Raw genomic sequence first — 21127 nt, 5'->3', positions numbered from 1 at the left:
GTTTTGACAAAGGCATATATCTGAGTAATCCAAACTCTTATCAAGATAGACAGCATTGCATTTATTTTATTTTGTTGTTGTTGAGAACACATACAGCAAAACACACCAATTCAACAGTTTCTACATGTACACTTTAGTGACATTGATTCTCACCCTCTTTTTCTGAGTTGTTCCTCCCTCATTAACATAAACTCCCTGCCTCCTAAAGTTCCCATCTAACCCTTTGAGTTGCTGTTATCAATTTGATCCCATATAAACCAAAACCAAACCTATTGGTGCTGAGTAGATTCTGACTCACAGCAACCCTGTATAGGTAGATCTTAAAAGAGCACAGTGCTCAAGGCAGACTTTCTTTACTAGTTAAGCTAAACTACTTTAGGGGATATTTTTGGTATAGTCAAAATTAGTTTCCTATTCAATAGTTGTACATAAATTATTCCATGACATTGGTTGCATTCCCCACAACATGTCAGCACTCTCCCCATTTCCACTCTGGGTTCCTCGTTTCCTTTCATCTGGATTTTCTACTCCATCTTGTGTGTTTTCCTTGTAGAAAAACTTAGCTTATGATTCAGTTCATTTAGTGGTTATAAGACTACTCAGGTTTTCTATTTCTTCTTGAATCAGGTTTGATAAATTACATATTTCTAGGATTTTGTCATTTTCACCCTAGTCCTAGCCAGTGCAGTAAGGAAAGAAAAAGAAACAAAACATATAAGGATTAGAAAGAAAGAAACAAAAATGTTATTGTTTATAGGTGATATTATGGTCCACACAGAAAATTTTAAAACCCCATAGATAAATTATTGGAATTAATAGGAGAATTTAACCACTTTGTTGTATAAAAAAAGCCAACCTAGAAAAGCTATTACATTTATGTACAATGGCAAGTAACAATTTAAAAATGTTAAAGAAAAAATTATAATAGCTCCTAAAAGTATAATATATCATAAAATAAGCATGACAAAAGATATGTCGGATCTTTAATGAGGAAGTAGAAAGCCCTGCATTGGAAATAAGACTAAAAAAAAAAAACCCATTGCCATCGAGTTGATTCCAACTCATAGCGACTATAGGACAGAGTAGAACTGCCCCACAGGGTTTCCAAGGAGAGACTGATGGATTCGAACTGCTGACCTTTTGGAAATAAGAATGGGAGGTCTAACTAATTGAGAAGAAGTACCATGTTTATGGAGAAGTAAATTCAATGTTGTAAAGATGTTGATACAATTCCAATAGTTGTATAGGTTGATGCAATTCCAGTGAAAATCCCAACAAGTATTTTTTGTGGAACTTGACAAGCTGATTAAAATATATGTTGATGATGAGAGAAAAATAGCCAAGACATTCCTAATGAAGGAGCACCCAGAGAAGGAACTCAACTTACCAATATCAGGAAGTATTATAAACCTAGAGTAATTCAGACTATCTAACATTTCATTCTGTTATACATAAGGTTGCCATGAGTAGGAACTGACTCTGTGGCAACTACCGACAACAATATACACCAACAGGAGAGAGTAGAAAGGAAAGAGAGCCAGGTCTCTGTGGAGGGAGACCACTCCAAGGACCTGCTCATCCGGCTAGTACTGTCACATGAGGAAGCAAAACACTTCCATTGTGTTTCAGTCATTTTATATTTTTGGATCTATTTGTTAAAGCAGTTAGCCTATTCTAATACAACTTCTATTGTTTTAGTGGCCATCCTATAATTTTTAATATGCAAAATAACATAAATATTTAAACAAAGGTATTGTTTGACCTCCCTGTTGAAAAACACGAGAACTTTAGAATACTTTGACTTTAACCACCATCTGTCTGACTTACATCCTACTGTTACTGGATATTATGGTTCTTTTTTTTTTTTTAAACCCTACAAGATATTATTGCTTTTGTACTCAATGGATGTTTTAAATTTACTCATATTTTACTACTTTGTTTGCTCATTTTCTCTTCTTATATCTCCAACCTTCCCCCTGGGATTACTTTTTTTCTCTCCAAAGTACATTCTGTACAAATCCTTTTATGGGGACCTCTATTGGTGTCAAATTATCAATATTTGCATTTAAAAAATTTTTCCTACAGTCTTTTTTTTTGGGGGGGTGGGGGTCTGTCTTTTCTCTCTCATGATTTTTTGTGTGTATGTGTGTTTTGCAGTTTCACTGTAATGTGCATACAAGTGGATTTATTTTTATTTATTTTACTTATAATTCATTGGGATTCTTGTATTTGAGGATTGTTTTCTTTTGTCAACACAGGAACATTCTCAACCGTTACAACTCAGCTAGTGCCTCTTCTCCCATTTTTTTCTCCTCTCCTTCTGGAACTCCTATTAGACGAATGTTAGACCTTATTACTCCATTCTTTTAAACTCCCTCGGGGCTAATGGGTCTCTCTGTTCAGTATGTAGAATTTCCCCTACTACTCCTCTTGTTAGAAGGGTGCTTTACCCTTGTCCTTAGTATGCCTGGTGTCCTGGAGTTGAGAGCATCTCTGGCTCATTTTCAATAATACCATGTCTGTTGGGGGGAGGGTTGATGATCATCTGGCTGAGTGAGCTGAGGGATGGGATCTGGGGGGAGTATCCTAAGTGCTTCTAACATAGATTTCGATAAATACTCTCAACTGCATACTGTGCTGCCTTTCCAAGGGGCTGTGGCATAAATTGGCTTGCTTCTTGTTGGTTCTACTCCCCTGCCCATTCTACCTTTTCATATTTGTTAAGTTAGTTAGCACTCAACCAAACAGTATCCTGGGCTCAAATTTTGTTGGTATCACTTATCTGCAGGAGTCTCCTTTCCCATTCTCTTTGTCCTTGCAGGTTTATATTATTTGTATTCCTTTGTTATCATTTTAATAGGGTTTGGAGCCCTGGTGGCGCAGTAGTTAAGCATTTGGCTACTAACCAAAAGGCTGGCAGTTTGAATCCACCAGGCACTCCTTGGAAACCCCATGGGGAAGCTCTACTCTGTCCTATAGGATTGCTATGAGTCGGAAATGATTCCACGGCAATGGGTTTTAAGGGTACCCGGAAAGGTCCCTGGGTGATGCAAACAGTTTGCACTCAGCTGCTAATTGGAAGGTTGGCAGTTTGAACCCACCCAGCAGTGCTATGGAAGAAAGGCCTGGTGATCTGCTTCCGTGAAGATTATATCCAAGTAAACCCTATGGAGCAGTTCTGCTTTGTAACGCATGGGATCACCATGAATTGGAATTGACTCAATGGCAACCAGTGGTTCAGTGGAAGAAGGGTAGTAGAGATAAAAGTATTCATTCCATCCACGTATTTACCCCAAAATGAACAGTTGTGTTTCAAAACCACATATATTCAGGAGGATATGATCCAAATCCTATATCCTTTCTCTTTAGACTAGCCAAAAGGATTTGAGCGTTTCATTGCTTTTGTTTCTTTAATTCATCTGCTCAGGGGTCAAACTTCTAGGCAGTGAGTCAAAGCTAACAAGAACTTGTAGGTGAAGTCTCGAGATGTGAGGTATCATTTCATAATCTCCTGACTCTGGCTTCTTGCCTTGCCATATTATGCTGTTGCTGCCACCTAGCTTTAACCAGATACGGACCCAAAGACAACATTTCTGTTGGCCTGAAGAAAGTTGGTTATAGCAGTGAGCAGCAGTAAGACCATAGGAGAAGGTAGAAAGCCTCCTTTTTCTAACCTCTTCAGTCTGACTCTCTTCCATTTTCAAAAACTATGTATAGTAATTCCCATGCTAAGACCAGGTCACTAGCAGAGTTCTTAGAAACAAAGTGGGAAAAAAGCGAGGCTTCCCCAGACTGATTCTATTCCAAAATCATTCCTTCATCCAAGGCCTATGTGTTCTTAACAAAAGTTACAAGGGTTGCCTAAAGCTGTGAGATTTCTTTTGCTTCACTAAAAGAGTGTTGCCCAAACAAGGCTGAACCGAACTATCACCTGGTACATGTGTTAAAATGACAGATTATGTCCAGATTAGGGTACATCCTGAATTCTTACCTCTAGGCCAGCACTATCTGATAGAAATATGTGAGCCACATATGCGATTTTAAATTTTCTAGTGGTCACATTAAAAAAAAGTGAAGAGAAATGGGCAAAATTAATTTTAATAACATATTTTATATTATTTAGCTAATAATATATGTATTTAATTTTCATAACATATTTTATTTAAATGTGCATTTTAAATGTATTTTATTTTATTAAGTTTAAGAATATATTTTATAATTTAAAATACAAATAGCATATTTTACTTATACAGCCCAAATATTGTCATTTCAACATGTGATCAATAAAAAAAGTTATTAATGAGATATTTTACATTCTTTATATTTCATACTAAGTCTTAAAGTTGTGTGTGTAGTTTTATACTTAATGGCACATCTCAATTTGGACTAGCCACATTTAAGTGCTCAATAGGCACATGTGGCAAGTGGCTACCATTTTGGATAGCACAATTTGAAGAGCAGGCCCTAGAAATCTGCATGTTTAAAAACGTCCAAGGTGATTCTTATCAACTAAATATGGAAAGGCTGCTTCAGGAATGGTGGATACCAAAAAATGAGCTCAAAATGGCCTCACAGATACCTGTGTAATATAGGCATGGGGGGCCTTAGAGGTCATGTGGCACAGTTTCCCCATTTTACAGGTGAGAAAACCAAAGGAACTGATTTGCCAAGGTCACATGGTGTGCTGGAGTCAGAGCTGGAACTAGAATCCAAGTCTTCAGATTTCTGGTTTCCATTCTTTCCACTGTATGTTCTTCAGAGGCAAGAAGACTGCCTGAATTATGGGAGAAAAAAAAACAAAAAAAAAACTGTAAAAATGATATTTTAGCAATCTGGCACACCCCCATCCCAATCAACATTTGATTTCAAGGTTACAAAATACTAAATATTACCATTTATTGAGGCATTGTACTGTGTGCTACTTATACATTATGTTTAACCCTTACAATGAATTTATAAAATATTATGCCCATTTTGAGGATGAGAAAAGTAGAAACATGTCCAAGTTTGCAGATGATAAGTGGTAGGGCTGAGATCTGAACTGGGGTCTGGCTCCTAGGACATCTCCTCAGCCTGCAGTCCATGCAGACAGAACATTCTGCCTATACGTGCTGCTGAGGCAACGGCTGGAGGTTCTGCTGTTGCACCAAAGATGGCGTAAGGGCTCTTCCACTGGTGTGTGTCCCAGTCACTATTGCCAAGGCCCTTCCTGACGCTTGAGGGCATTTCTCCACTGCAGCCACAAATCCCAACCCCAGCTCCACCTGTGAGCTGCCAGCGGCCTGAACTCAGCCCACCTCTTCAGAAGAGTGGCCAATCCCACCCCACCCCACCCCCTGCTATGGACATGGTCTTCTGGTTAATCGCTCCTATTCTTTGCTTCTCCCCTGGCCGCACCTCCATTCTTAGCTCCTGTGGCTAAAGCTCTGGCTGTTGCATTCCCAGTTCAAATTGCAGCTGGGGAAGGTTCTTCACACACATCTGCCATTTATTGGATTTGGAAAGTGCATCAGCTGAAGAGACATGGTCAGGTCGCCTTGCCTTTGTATTTGGTTTGGCAAACATCAAGAGCTTTCAAGTGTTTGGGGTGGGTATAATCTAGAACCTAGTCATTAGTTTGGAATCAAGTTGGTATTTTCAGGAAAATGAAATTATCATGTTCTGATTCATCTACATGGAACTCAGGAAAATGTGGGGATTTTTTGGTGAAAGTCTTCAAAAATGATGCACTGCGTTCACAATAAGCAAGGTTATTCTTTTTCCACTTTAAAGAAGGAAGGGAACGGGCTGAAGCAAATATGAGTTTCTCCCCTTCAATCAGATACTAATGTTTTGTTTTTTAATGAAGAAAATCAGGTTAAAATCTGCAACAAGTGAGCACTGAGGTCGGACTTACAAGAGAAAGAAGTCAAGGAGAGTGTACAGCCAGAGGGGTGGGCACCGAAAGTGCAGGCAACTGCAGGCCTTTGCCTTTGGAACTGGGAAAGTGAGCTGACCACAGGGATAGCCTTCAGGACAGAACAGCAGCAGCAGCAGCAGCAGCATCACTCAGGAACTTGATAAAAATGCAAAACTACAAATGCAAACAAGGAACCTGGGGTGGAGAAGGGGAAGTGTTGACACATCACCGGGTTGGCAACCAATGTCAAAAAATAATTTGTGTATTAACTGTTTAATGAGAAACTCATTTGCTCTGTAAACTTTCTCCTAAAACACAACAACAAAATGCAAAATCAACTGAATCAGAAAGTCTGGGGTTGCGGCCCAGCTGGCTGTTTTAAGCAGCCTTCCAGGTGATTCTGATGCACACTCAAGTGTGAGAACCATGGCTTTTGGACTTGCACCTTGGAAGCCTTTTTGAAAAAAATTCAATGCCAGAGCCCTGCCTCTGAGATGTTCTGATTTAATTGGTTTGGAGTGGGGCCTGGACATATGTACATTTTAAAAGCTCCCTGGGCTATTATAACGTGCAGGCAAGGTTGAGAACCACTGTGTTCAGAAATGGGGTCCTAGATCCAGGACCCAGCTCTGCCCTCACGGGCTGTGTGAGCTCGGTCAGATACTTGCCTTATCTGTACCTCAACCCTTTTATCTGTCAAAAAGTGCTGGAAGCCAGTTCTTATCAATGATCTTTAGGGCATCTTCCAGCTCTAACAGGCTTGGGAGCACCAGCTGGTGGCAGCCCGTAGTGCCAGTAACTGGGGAGTAGCACCCCTAAGCGGTGGGCCCAAGGCAAGCCCCCACTCAGCACCCAGGAATGGAAGGGCTTCCTGGCTGATCGCTGAAAACTGACATCCCAGGCAGTTGATGTGACTTGCTGAGCTTGCAGAGATGACCTGCAAAGTCCCCAGCCTGTTACCTGGAATGGTAAATCAGTGGGAGGAATTTCTCCTTATTTTTGTAAAGCTATTGACAGGTCAGGGAGCCCTGGGATGCAGTGGTTAAAGCGCTTGGCTGCTAACCAAAAGGTTGGCAGTTTAAACACACCAGCTGCTCTTCAGAAGCAAGATGTGGGAGTTGGCTTCTGTAAAGATTTACAGCCTTGGAATCCCTATGAGGTCACTATGAGTCAGAATCAACTCAATGGCAGTGGGCTTGGTTTTTGTTTGTTTAGTGACAGGCCACTTAGGAAAGGTTTCAAAAAGTACCTTATTATTATTGGGGAAGGCTTTGTCTTGCTACTCAAAGTACTGTCCATGGGTGGGCAGTGTTGGCAATACCAGGGAGATTGCTAGAAATGTAGGATCTCAGGGTCCTCTCCCAGACCTACCGAGTCAGAATGTGCAATTTAACAGTATCTGGGTGATTCATATGCACATTAAGGTTTGAGAAGCGTTGTTTAGAGCATACAGAATACTTTAGATTGGGGCCTCTGCTAGAATCTAAACTCCATGAAATTTTGTTCGCTGATATATCCCCAGTGTTTGACACATAGTAGGCACTCAATAAATATTTGTTGAATAAAGGAATGAATGACGAATCCCCATTCATCTGGCATAAGTAACCCAGGGCCATGTTCATAACATGTGCCTTTGAGAGCGAGTAATTATAAGATGTTCTGCCCATCTTTTAAAAAAATGGTATGAAATTCTAAGGCATATCCTTTTTCCAAATAAGGCCTTCAAGAAATCTGGAAAAATCTAGACATAATACCAAACCCCAAAACAAACCCGTTGCTGTCGAGTTGATTCTGACTCATAGCAACCCTATAGGACTGAGTAGAACTACCCCATATGGTTTCCATGGAGCACCTGGTAGATTTGAACTGCCAACCTTTTGGTTAGCAGCTGTAGCTCTTAACCACTACGCCACCAGGGTATCTGAGACATAATAAACCAAACCCAGTGCCGTCGAGTTGATTCCGACTCATAAAGACCCTATAGGACAAATTAGAACTGCCCTATAGAGTTTCCAAGGAGCACCTGGCAGATTCAAACTGCCGACCCTTTGATTAGCAGCCGTAGCACTTAACCACTACGCCACCAGGGTATCTGAGACATAATAAGAGGGGGGAAAAAGCAAGGTGCTTTTTGTGTAAAAAGTGAGCTATGTGAACTTATGCATGCTTGTATATGCATAGAATTTTTCTGGAAGGATAATTTGAGGAAGAAGTTTAGGGAGTCTAAGATAGAAGAGGGAACCCTGCTAGCACAGTGGTTAAGAATTCAGCTGCTCTGATATTTGACAAAGGCCCAGTGTCAGATAGTCTTTTCAACAAATGGTGCTGGCATAACTGGATATCCATTTGCAAAAAAATGAAACAGGACCCATACCTCACACCATGCACAAAAACTAACTCCAAGTGGATCAAAGACCTAAACATAAAGACTAAAACGATAAAGATCATGGAAGAAAAAATAGGGACAACGTTAGGAGCCCTAATAGAAGGCATAAACAGAATACAAACCATTACCAAAAATGACGAAGAGAAACCAGATAACTGGGAGCTCCTAAAAATCAAACACCTATGCTCATCTAAAGACTTCACCAAAAGAGTAAAAAGACCACCTACAGACTGGGAAAAAATTTTCAGCTATGACATCTCCGACCAGCGCCTGATCTCTAAAATTTATATGATTCTGTTAAAACTCAACCACAAAAAGACCAACGACCCAGTCAAAAAGTGGGCAAAGGATATGAACACGCACTTCACTAAAGAAGATATTCAGGCGGCTAACAGATACATGAGAAAATGCTCTCGATCATTAGCCATTAGAGAAATGCAAATTAAAACTACGATGAGATTCCATCTCACTCCAACAAGGCTGGCATTAATCCAAAAAACACAAAATAATAAATGTTGGAGAGGCTGCGGAGAGATTGGAACTCTTATACACTGCTGGTGGGAATGTCAAATGGTACAACCACTTTGGAAATCTATCTGGCATTTTCTTAAAAAGTTAGAACTACCATACAACCCAGAAATCCCACTCCTCGGAATATACCCTAGAGAAATAAGAGCCTTTACATGAACAGATATATGCACACCCATGTTTATTGCAGCACTGTTTACAATAGCAAAAAGCTGGAAGCAACCAAGGTGTCCATCAATAGAGGAATGGTTAAATAAATTATGGTATATTCACACAATGGAATACTAAGCATCGATAAAGAACAGTGACGAATCTGTGAAACATTTCATAACATGGAGGAACTTGGAAGGCATTATGCTGAGTGAAATTAGTCAGATGCAAAAGGACAAATATTGTATAAGACCACTATTATAAGTTCTTGAGAAATAGTATAAACTGAGAAGAACACATTCTTTCGTGGTTATGGGGGGGGAGGGAGGGTGGGAGAGGGTTATTTACTGATTAGTTAGTAGATAAGAACTACTTTAGGTGAAGGGAAGGACAATACACAATACACGGAAGGTCAACTCAACTGGACTGGACCAAAAGCAAAGAACTTTCCTGGATAAACTGGATGCTTCGAAGGTCAGCGGAGCAAGGGCAGGGGTTTGGGGACTAGGGCTTAAGGGGACTTCTAAGTCAATTGACAAAATAATTCTATTATGAAAACATTCTGCACCCCACTTTGAAGTGTGGTGTCTGGGGTCTTAAATGCTAACAAACGGCCATCTAAGATGCATCAATTGGCCTCAACCCACCTGGATCAAAGGAGAATGAAGATCACCAAGGTCACAGGATAACTATGAGCCCAAGAGACAGAAAGGGCCACATGAACCAGAGACTTACATCATCCTGAGACCAGAAGAACTAGATGGTGCCCGGCCACAACCAATGACTGCCCTGACAGGGAGCACAACAGAGAACCCCTGAGGGAGCAGGAGATCAGTGGGATGCAGCCCCCAAATTCTCATAAAAAGACCAGACTTAATGATCTGACTGAGACGAGAAGAATCCCGGTGGTCATGGTCCCCAAACCTTCTGTTGGCCCAGGACAGGAACCATTCCCGAAGACAACTCATCAGACATGGAAAGGGCTGGACAATGGGTTGGAGAGAGATGCTGATGAGGAGTGAGCTACTTGTATCAGGTGGACACTTGAGACTGTGTTGGCATCTCCTGTCTGGAGGGGAGATGGGAGGGTAGAGAGGGTTAGAAACTGGCAAAACTGACATGAAAGGAGAGACTGGAAGGAGGGAGCGGGCTGACTCATTAAGGGGAGAGTAAGTGGGAGTATGGAGTAAGGTGTATATAAGTTTACATGTGACAGACTGATTTGATTTGTAAACTTTCACTTAAAGCACAATAAAAATTATTAAAAAAAAAAAATTCAGCTGCTAACCAAAAAGGTCAGCAGTTCAAATCCACCAGCCACTCCTTGGAAACCCTATGGGCCAGTTCTGCTCTTTCATTGCATATCCTTACCATCTGTTAACACATGTTACTGTGTATATGTACTACGGTTTTAACTTAAAACGTCGTTGTTATCGTTAGGTGCTGTCAAGTCGGTTCCTACTCATAGTGAGCCTATGATCAACAGAATGAAACACTTCCCGGTCCTGTATCATCCTCACAATCGTTGTTCTGCTTGAGCCCATTTTGCAGCCACTGTGTCAATCCATCTTGTTGAGAGTCTTCCTCTTTTTCGCTGACCCTCTACTTTACCAAGCATGATATCCTTCTCCAGTGACTGGTCCCTCCTGATAACATGTCCAAAGTATGTAAGATGTAGTCTCACCATCCTTGCTTCTAAGCAGCATTCTGAGTATACCTCTTCCAAGACAGATTTGTTCATTCTTCTGTCAGTCCTTGGTATATGCAATATTCTTTGCCAACATGATAATTCAAAGCGGTCAATTCTCCAGTCTTCCTTATTCATTCTCCAGCTTTTGCATGCATACGAGGCGACTGAATATACTATGGCTTGGGTCAGGCTCACCTTAGTCCTCGAAGTGACATCTTTGCTTTTTAACACTTTAAAGAAGTCTTTTGCAGCAGATTTGCCCAGTGCAATACTTTGTTTGATTTTTTGACTGCTGTTTCCATGGACATTGATTTCAGTCTTTTCTCCATTTCTCATGATGTTGCTTATCCTCAGGCGTCTGTCAGTTTGTTGTACTACGGTGGCTTGCTTGTTGTGGTGATGCTGGAAGCTATGACACCGGTATTTCAAGCACCAGCAGGGTCACCTATGGTGGACAGGTTTCAGCAGAGCTTCCAGACTAAGAAAGACTAGGAAGAAAGGCATGATAGTCCGCTTCTGAAAAAATTGGCCAGTGAAAATCTTGTGGATTTAAAATATTCTTCAGTGAAAATAAATAACATTTTGAAGTTATTCCAGAGCTTGAAATAAGATACAGCACCCAAACTCTCCAAGGAAGGGGAAGAAGGAACAGCTTCTTTCTTCTCCTCCAGCTCAGTCTCTGTGGCACCTTCTCTGCCTTAGAAAACCTTCCATTCCAAAACCATAGTTGGGCCAGCACAATGATACCTGGCCACTACGTCTTTTTGGCAGCAATTTTTTCCTTTCATAGTCTTCCATTCAATTAACCCTCTGACAAACTTTTTTTTTTTTTTTGGATGTGCCGGCCACAGGCATCAGAGGCTTTACAGGTCACAGGGCTACTTGAGGGGGATGAAGCTGGAGGAGTGGGTGGTGCCGATGCTGGCCTTGTAGGTGATGAACTTGCCCAGGTAATGACTGATCATCTCACGGTTGATCTCCACCTGGTTGAAGGCGTTGCCATTGTAGATGCCCACCATGCTGCCCACCACATCAGGCAGGATGAGCAGGCTGCGCAGGTGTATCTTCACCTTTGGCTTCTTAGTGGGCAGTGCCTCTTTCTTGGTCTTGCGCTGCTGCTTCCTCAGCGAGCTCGGCTTCCGGGACAGCCGCTTCCGGTTCTGCAGCTGACGCCGTGTACTGCACAGCTGCGTCAGCTGCTGGTAGGACATGCCTAGCAGCTGGTCAAGTTGATGCCACTGTGGTGAGTGAACTTGCAGAAGGTCCTGGCAAAAGAAAAAATGTAATCAATAAGTCAGAGTTAAATATTGGGTGGGGAAAAAACTTCTTGAGCAAGGAGCACCCCTCCGAAGAGATGAGCTGTCGCATTACAATTTTGATCAATTTATATACAGTACAAAGTGTTAGGGAGTTCTCAGAAGGGACATTTAAAATGATTGGTTGTCATTCACGTAATCGGCAGAAGGTGGCTTGGATTGGTTTATTATGTTTGGGTGTCTGCATTCTGTAGGCTAGCTATGGCTTATCTAATTATTTAAACTTTTCCCAGAATTGTCTTTATCCCCAGTTTTTAATTTCTGCAAAGGGTTAAGAGTTAAGCTTAAATGGGGTGGAGAGAAGGGCATTTTCTTTTACAGTTCGCCTCTTCTGTTGCTCTACATTCGCCATCTTGTCGGTTCTTTGGAAAGGCTAACCAACATTTTTTAAAGGTCCGTGGAAGTCGGGGGCTCCATGATTAGAATCGTTAAAAAATAAGTCTAAAACTAGCCCTTCATCCACTCAGTATCCTCCCTCCACTTTGAGAAACTAATGTTTTTATTCATGTTTTCCCTCTCCATGGAATCAGTATATTTAAGTATTTCCTTTGCAGAAAAACTGTAACAAATGTCCATGAGGGTTCAGAGGGCAGAGTCCCAGCAGCCACAGCCCCCTGGAACACATGGCCCTAAACTTCGAAATAAACAGCAACAACTAAAATGGCCTCCGAGCGTGTGTCACCAAGCCGCATGTTTATGCTCTGGACTTTGTTTCTTAAACCGGTGATTCTCAAACTTTATCCTGAATCAAAATCGCCTGGAGGGCTTGTTAAAACACAATTGCTGGGCCCCACCCTAGAGTTTCTGATTTAGTGGGTCCGGGGCAGGGCGCAAGAATTTTCATTTCTACCAAGTTCCCAGGTGGTGATGCTGGCCTGGGAACCACACTGTGGCAAAATTGGTGGGACTCGAGGATTGACCGAGGTGGGCCTGAAGGAGATGGAGCCGAGGAGGCTGGCTTTCTGAGGACCTGTGGTTGGGGGCGCCTCCACCTAGGACAGAAGAGAGTGCATGCAGGTGGGCCTTGTTCCAAGCTGGGAAGGGACAAGATGCTCTCAGGTGGAGTCATGGTGAGTTGGAGGTTGGAGATGATATCCCACTGGCAGCTTGGCACAAGAGGCTGACAAAATCACTTTTGATATTCTCTATTAAAAACACACTTTACACAGGGAAACTAGATTGATGGAAATGGAACAACCAGAACAGAAATATTGAGAATGTTCATGCATTGTGAAGAATATAACCAATGTCACTGAACAATCTGTGTAGAAACTGTTGAATGGAAACCTAAACTGTAGTGTAAACCCTCACTGAAAACATAGTAAAATATTATTTTTTAAAAATGCATACTTTAAATAGTTTTTTTTTTTTTTAGAATTAAAATGAAAGATTTGGGCACCCAAAGGAACTAGCTTCAGTTTTTAGGAAAACTACAGGATGTGAATTTCTTAATTCCCTGAGAATTCAGATAAATGAGGCATTGTTCTAATATAAATTTGCCTTCACTTGAAGTGAATTATGTTAGTCAAGCAGCTTGACCACTGATCCTTTTATAAGAGTCCTTGGGACTCAGAAGTTATTTACTTTATGCATCGGAATCATTACAAAACTGTTTTGGAGAAGCTGTGGCCTTAGCTCAGCTTTTCAGTGACTTGCTTGGGGGCAGAGGTGAATGTCATCATCTTCTTAGAACACAGTTGGATTTCCTAGAAAAAGAGCAGCAAGGAACACCATGAACAGAATTGCCTCATGCTCTTGGGATGATCCATTTACCACCCAGGTCACTTGAGAAAAGAAACCCAAATCCACGTCCAGAAAGTGGAAGGGGAGGGAAGAGCAGAATTACCAGAGCCTCAAAGAGCATTCACTGGTTGGGACCACTTCCAAGTTCATTACACATCATGCAAAAAAGAAAATGGGGCTGGCATAGTTATATTTGCAATATTGTAGGATATACACAGCCTAAGGAGCCTTGTTAGCATTCTTATCAGTACTTTTTAGCTTTGGCAACCCTCAGTGGGGTGTTTGAGGAGCCAATCTACCTGTTAAAAACACAAAAACAAAAACAAAACCCATTGTCGTAGAGTCCCACTCATGGCAACCGCATGTATTACAGAGTAGACCTGTTCCTTAGGGGTTTCTCCAAGAAGCAGATCACCACGCCTTTCTTCCATGGCCCTGTTGGGTGAATTTGAGCTGCCAACCCTTGGATTAGTTGTCCAGGGCAAACCATTTTCACACCTGGGGGGGACCTATTAGAGGATTCCATTAATGTGAGTCTCACCCCAGGCTGCACATTAGAATCACCTGGGAGCTTTAAAAAAAAAAAAATCCTGATGCCTGGGCCCCACCCCCAGAGATTCTGATGTCATTGGTCTGGGGTGAGGCCTGAACACGAGAATTTTTAAAACCGCCTCAGGTGATTTCTAACGCGCAGCCAGAATTCAGAAGCACTGCATTAAAGGCTCACCACTGACACTTTCTTATTTTTCGTAATAGACACAGTTTCATACCTACTTGGCAGAAAATATGCAGCTGAATTTATAAGACCTCAAAATACTTGAATTAGAACAAAAGTAAACAAAGAAAAAGAAAAGAGACTCTGGTTTTTGCTAAAGATTCACAGCTATGCCGAGCCCACTAGACAAACAGCTAGGCCATTGGCTACCAGCATGGACCCCAAAGCCGGCATTACAGGAAGTTCACCAGGCTCTGAGTGTCTGTAAACTCACAGCTTGTGCTTTTCTCTCCTTGTTGTTGTTGTTGCTGCCATTGAGTTGCTCTGACTCATGACGACCTTATGAATAACAGAGCGAAACTTCGCCCAGCCCTGTGCCATCTTCATAATTGTTGGTATGTTTGAGTCCTTTTAAATCTGAGATTCTGAAATCTAGAAGTCAGTAATCTTTGATTTTTACACATAGCCTCCTTTTCAAATGTGAAAATGACTATCTGCAAATCCTTCTAGGCTACCCTCCATCATGAACCAGGCCCATCCTCAAAACTATGGATTATGTGGTTAAAGGCCCATGTTAAAATATAGACATTGCCTTGGAAATGTAGAAGAGGAACCCATTGGAAGCCATTATAATGTTGACAATCATTAGTGCCCCGAGGGGTGTGGCTCTTCTCTGTCCTGCTGACCAGAGGTTGAAACTGGGCCTGGAGGAGTGTACACAGTTGAAAAGCAGCCCCTGGGAAGACAGGAAATGCCACATGTAGACACTAGATCCTTGAGTTTGGGGATTGGGTTGATGGGAGGCCACCAAAATAGAGGACTAACATGCTGAAAAAAACAATTGACTTCATTAGTTTCACTGGAGTTCACCTTACTGATTCCACTGAATATTGTTTAGAATGTGTTATCCATTGGCTGAAGATTAGTCATACTGTCATAGAGAATTTTTCATTGCAATGGCATTTGTTGTAATGAGATTTGAATGCTTTTTTAAAAACCACAGTGTCCGTGTAGATTAGAAGCCCAGTCCTGAACATTGCCTATGGCAGATACTGTTGGCTGCCTACCCAATGGCCCTGTTACCTCCTTTCTTCCTAACAAAAAAACCCCAGAAACAAACCCCATTGCCGTTGAATTGATTCCAACTCATAGTGGCCCTATAGGACAAAGTAGAACTGCCCCATAGAGTTTCTAAGGAGTGACTGGTAGATTCAAACTGCTGACCTTTTGGTTAGCAGCTGTACAGAACCCTTATTTTGTTCAGGGATTGGATAGCCGTGTGTTTCCAGAAAGCTCAGGACACTCTCCAGCCCTGTGGGATGAATCTTAATTGTCAAAGGCAATCAGAGAAATTCTTCTTGCTGGTGATGGGTTTGGGAATGAACTTGTGACACACAATGCTGGCTAATGGGACATGAGGGAAAGTCTTCCATGATGGGGTTGTTCAGTCCTGGGAAAGGGTTTTCTTTACTCAAAGAGAGATACATAGAGAGTCTTTCTGCCTCTGTTTATGGTGGGGTGAACAGGTGATAGCAGGACCTGCTGTAGCCATCTTGCAACCATAAGGGAACAAGCCTGAGGATCAACGCTAACATGCTGAGGATTGCAGAGCAGAAAGAAGGAAAGAACCTGGGTTCTTCGTGATACAATCAAACTGCTGAATGAACAAATCCTAGAACTTCCGTCCTCTGGCCTTGTTACATGAGGTAATAAAGGTCCTTACTGCTTAAAACCCTGCTACTCAGGTGTGGTACAGTTACCAGCAGCATCTGCATCAGCATCAACATCAGCAGGGGCTTGTTAGACATGCAGAACCTTGGCCTGCCCCACACCTACTGAATCAGAATGTATACATTAACAGGATCCCCAGGTGATTCCTAAGAAAAATCAAAACCAAACCCATTGTTGTCGAGTTGATTCCAACTCATCTTGACCCTTTAGGACGGAGTAGAACTGGCCCATAGGGTTTCTAAGGCTGTAGATCTTTACGGAAGCAGACTGCTACATCTTTCTCCTGAAGAGTGGCTGGTGGGCTTGAACTGCCGACCTTTCAATTAGCAGCTGAGAGCTCAACCCCTGCGCCACCAGGGTTCCTTAGTTGATTCCTAGGCACCTTCAAGTTTGAGAAGCACTGATTTAAGTTGTTTCCAGTTAGGTTTTCTGTTGTTGGCAGCTAGAAAGCAAACTGATATCCTGCCTTACAAAACTGATGGCAAAGATCTTGTTTTCGTATCACCACTACGAAAAGGATGCAGGGAAAAGACAAAAAGTGTTTCTACTTATGCAATTCGTTGGGACCTATTAGAAGAGTTCCTTGGCTCTTTAAATTGCTTCATTTCCAATACAGAGAGGAAACAGCTGGTCATCTTAGTGAATGCCATTTTTTGGCTCAAAGCGGGGTGAAAATAGTACTTAAATTCACTGAAAATGTGGACCGTCCATAGACCTCTTGAGTTGACACCTCCAGGTAAACAAAGATAAAAAGGGGCGAGAAACAGAGAACAAAGCACCAATAGAAAAAAGTTCCAAACTGTTCACTTGGTTTAGATCAGTAAGACATCTCAGATTTCCTCACAAATCTAGTTACTCAAGAATAATTGTGGTGCCCATCCAGATTGCAAACATGTTAATAATACAAAATGAAATAATTCTACATTGTAAGAGAAAACAAGATACTCTCACGGCATTGTTATTCCTGAAGAGACTACTCGAGTTTCTTGAGGTTGCCCAAACAAGGCGATTTCATGAGTCATTCTGTGTTTACACTGAGTTGAAGCAACTGTTACAATGAAAGAGGCCACTAACTATGATTACTTAATGGTCTATTGGTAGACTTTTAACCAAACCCAATTTCAACAAACAAAAATGCTGCAGCTTTTTTAAAGGAACCTTCACTGTTCTGTTGTCATTGTCTTTTGACGATAAACTATTGAGAAATTGTTTAAGTTCGTGCTTATTATGAAAACAGTTATCATGATTATTTCATAGCCTGCATTTCAGAAATCTCATTATTATACTTGAGAAGTAAATAGCTGACAAAAATTATGCTGAGAATTTAAAGATTAAACCATCGTTTCATTTAGTAATAATCCTTTTTATTAAAAATAACAATAAATGTACGGCCTCAGGTTCGCACATTTCACTGGCATTTTACGCTATAGAATCACCAGGAGAAAAAATGGAGAGACACTATTCTACAGGGTTCATGAAAGCAGTCAAGTGACATGATCCAAACCCAAAAGAGATCCCCAAAAGCAAACAACCCACTTTAAAACCTTGCTTCAGATAGTTAAAATATTTATGGAAAATGATACCCCCGAAAACCCAAACCCATTGCCATCGAGTCAATTCCCTCAGCTCCTTCACACCTTTTCTCAAATGGCATCTCAGTGGGACCTTCCTCAACTGCCATAATCAAAATTGTAAGCACTCTGTGATGGTTGAGGTTGTGTCAACTTGGCTGGGCCATGATTCTCAGTGGTTTGGCAGTCATATGATGTGATGAGATTTGATATAACGTGATCACCTTCATGATGAGATCTGCTGTGAGTAGCCAGTCAGTTGAAAGGGAGTTTCCTTGGGTGTGTGGCCTGCATTGAATATAAGTGGACATTCTAGCAAGGCTCGAGGGCTTTTGCTTGTTCTGTATCCTGCAGCTGGCTCCTGTTCGTCTGGCCTTGAGACCTGAGTTGGCAGCTTACCTGTGGTCTTGCCTGCTGATTTTGGGATTCACCCATCTTCGCAGCCTGTGAGCAAGAGCTCTGCTCTCTGATGTGCCGATCTTGGGTTCACCAGTCCATGTGGTCCATGAATCAGGAGATGCCTCTGTCTTGACTCACAGAATTGGGACGTTCAAGACTCTACAACTGCATGAGCCATTTCCTTGATACAAATCTCTCTTTATATACTTATCCCCTTTAGTGGTTTTGCTTCTCTAGAGAACCCAGCCTAAGACACACTCCTGTCCCATCTTGGTAATCTCTATTCTTATCACTCTTTTATTTTTCTCCACAGCACTTATATCATCTGACATCATACCTCATCTGTTTATTATATTAGGTAGAGTATTGCCAAATGGCTATAACAAAGAAACCTCAGAATACCATGGCTTGAAGGATACAGAAGTGAACAGCCTAGGTTAGTGGGGTATTTCTGTTTCAGTCACCCAGAGACCTAGGGTCTTTCCATTGTGTTGCTTTGCCTCCTCCTAGGGCATTATCTGCATCTACGTGGTTGAAGCTAGGTTGTCACCAGGTCCTAGTTCTAGCTGGCAAGGAGAAGAGAACATAGAGGAAGCACAACCAATGTCCAAAAGCCCTATCTGAGAAGTAGCGTAAGTCACTTCTGCTCACGTTTCATTAGTGAAAACTTAGTCACATGACCACACCTAACTATAAGGGAGTCAGGGAAATGTAGTTTAGCTGAACATCTGTTTTCCAAGGAAGAAGGGGGAAACAGATTTTTAGTGGACAACTGTCGGAATCAACTCGACGGCAATGGGTTTGTTCTGGATCAGCATTTCCTGCCTGTATTTCTTCTCCCCATTAGAATAGGAGCACCACGAGGGTACAGATTTTTGTTGGTCTTATTCATTTCTGTATTCTGAACATCCATAATAGTACCCGGCACATCAAAAGAGCTCAGTGAATATTTGATGAATAAGTGAAGTAACTGTGGCTGGGAAGGCTTTCCTCCTGGAGTTAACAACCAATATGTCTCCCCTAGGGCAACCTGGCATTGCCTTTTTTTTTTTACTTGAGAACTCATTAGAATCCTTCGCTCAGGAAAATGGGGGCTCGGTTTTCTCTTTTCCTGCATCTCAGTCCTGAAACAGTCTCCAATTCCACATCCACTAATGTAATACAAAAGCAGCCCTCCCCACAACAGCGAGTTGACTCTGACCCATGGCAACTTCATGCATGTCAGAGTAGAACTGTGCTCCGTAGGGTTTTTAATGGCTAATTTTTAGGAAGTAGATCCCCAGGCCTTTCTTCTGAGGTGCCTCTGGGAGGACTCAAACCTCCTAGCTTCCAGTTAGCAGCCTAGCACATTAACCACGTGTACCACCCAGGGACTCCAGCCCCACAAAGGGTCCCCTGTATATTGAAAGATGACTTTGGCCATAGGAAGGGGTTGCCCTGGTTCAGCAGAGGGATTCTATAACTGTGTCCTGCAGTGATTTAGGGTGGCAGGAGTTGGGGTTTTTGTATTGATAAAGGCCTGTTTGTTGAAACTTTTATCTGTTCTTTGTGTTCTAACACAAATTTGTGTTAGAAATACAGCTCTCTGCCCCTGACTATGAGGGATATTTGCTCTGCTAATTAACTAAAACTAAAAGGATCTAAAGAGCCTGGACTGTGCCCTGGAAAAGCCTCCGGATGGTCTGTGAGCTTGTGTTCCTGTCTCTCACACCCCTTTCTCCTGGAAGGCAGACCCTTTCCTCAGCTCACTCCCCTTCCCAGCCGGGCATCACCCACACAACAGTTTTCCGCCAAATGTTCAAAATAGAGCCTTTACGAACTTAACTGAGTAACCCAAGGCTCCTTCTAACAAGCTTATAGGGCCAGTCGTATTTTACCAAAAGTTTCCTAGTGCAAACAGATGCCTCTGATGTAAGGGTTGGCTCTGCCGGGCTCCAACAGTGGAAGAGAGGAAATAAGCATGAACCCAAGAGCAGAAAAGAAGTTTCCTTCCTTCAGGAGGAAAAAAAAACCAACACTATTTTCAACTTAAACTAAGCAATGGAACAAAACATGGGACTTCAAATTTTGTCTCTTCACAGTTTCTATTGCCCTAAGTTTGATATTAACATTCTCAGTGGGTGGTGTTCTTGTGATTAACTTAAAACCCAACAAATTAAATAAACTCCAAAATGTCAGGCTAGGGGAAGTAATTTGCAACAAACAATAGTGGGATGTTTGGGGGGTTTATTTTTGTTTTGCTCCTCACACCTCAAGATGCAAAGGTGGAGATTCCAAATGATTATAGAGCCAAGACTGAGGTATCATCCCGCCTTCTTCGTGGAGAACACATTGCTAAGACACAGACGTTGATGAGCTGTTGGGCAGGATCCATTTTAGTAAGAAGACCAATTGCTGCAAAGCTTTGTTTTTGGAAATTGTTCTGAGATTCTCATTTGCTGGTCTGAAGCCTTCTTTTCAAGTCTTTTGGAAAATAGTAAACGCCTCAGAAACTCTTCAAAGATACTGACATTTTAGTTAGTATACTTGTTGAATTCACTTGGGCACTGAACAAAAACATTAGAGAAGAAAGCAGTAGTGAATAAATAGAGGTTCAAGACAGGGTTTTTATAAGAAAAGGGAAATTACACACACACACATCAGCAGACCCATTGTCTGTAGTTAGTGTTTGATTCTATGCTCCTTTATATATTTGGCCTGTTTTTACATCCTACTTGGTTATCTAATATTATCTATTATTTTTAATTCATTTTTTGGATGTTTTGAAAGACTCAGTCTTGCTTGAAGATACGGTTTCGTTTGCCTTCTCCTTATGTTGGAATTTCACAAAAGCCCTGGTACCTGCTGCTATCCAGTCGATTCCAACTCATAACAACCCTGTAGGACAGAACAGAACTGCCGCATAGGGTTTCTAAGGCTGTAAATCTTTACGGGAGCAGACTGCCACATCTTTCTTCTGCGGCCACCGTGCTACCAGGGGATCCTTAGCACTTACCAGT

The 21127-nt window shown here is 41.8% G+C and overlaps 1 protein-coding gene across 1 annotated transcript in view; it reads right to left on the bottom strand.

Annotated features, from left to right (window-relative positions):
• Positions 1–4316: 4316 nt before the first annotated feature.
• The window catches only part of LOC126068877 (uncharacterized), a gene marked incomplete at its 5' end in the record, with an annotated part of 146714 nt that continues 129903 nt past the window's right edge, over positions 4317–21127 (bottom strand). The window contains 3 exons of the mRNA XM_049871563.1: positions 4317–4774; positions 5897–6094; positions 10335–11918. Of these exons, the coding sequence (XP_049727520.1) occupies positions 11532–11918 (387 nt within the window). The remainder of the gene's footprint in view (positions 4775–5896; positions 6095–10334; positions 11919–21127) is intronic.

The sequence above is a fragment of the Elephas maximus genome, chromosome X (assembly GCF_024166365.1).
Source record: "Elephas maximus indicus isolate mEleMax1 chromosome X, mEleMax1 primary haplotype, whole genome shotgun sequence".
Taxonomy (NCBI): Eukaryota; Metazoa; Chordata; class Mammalia; order Proboscidea; family Elephantidae; genus Elephas; species Elephas maximus.
This window is presented reverse-complemented; position numbering and strand designations above follow the sequence as displayed.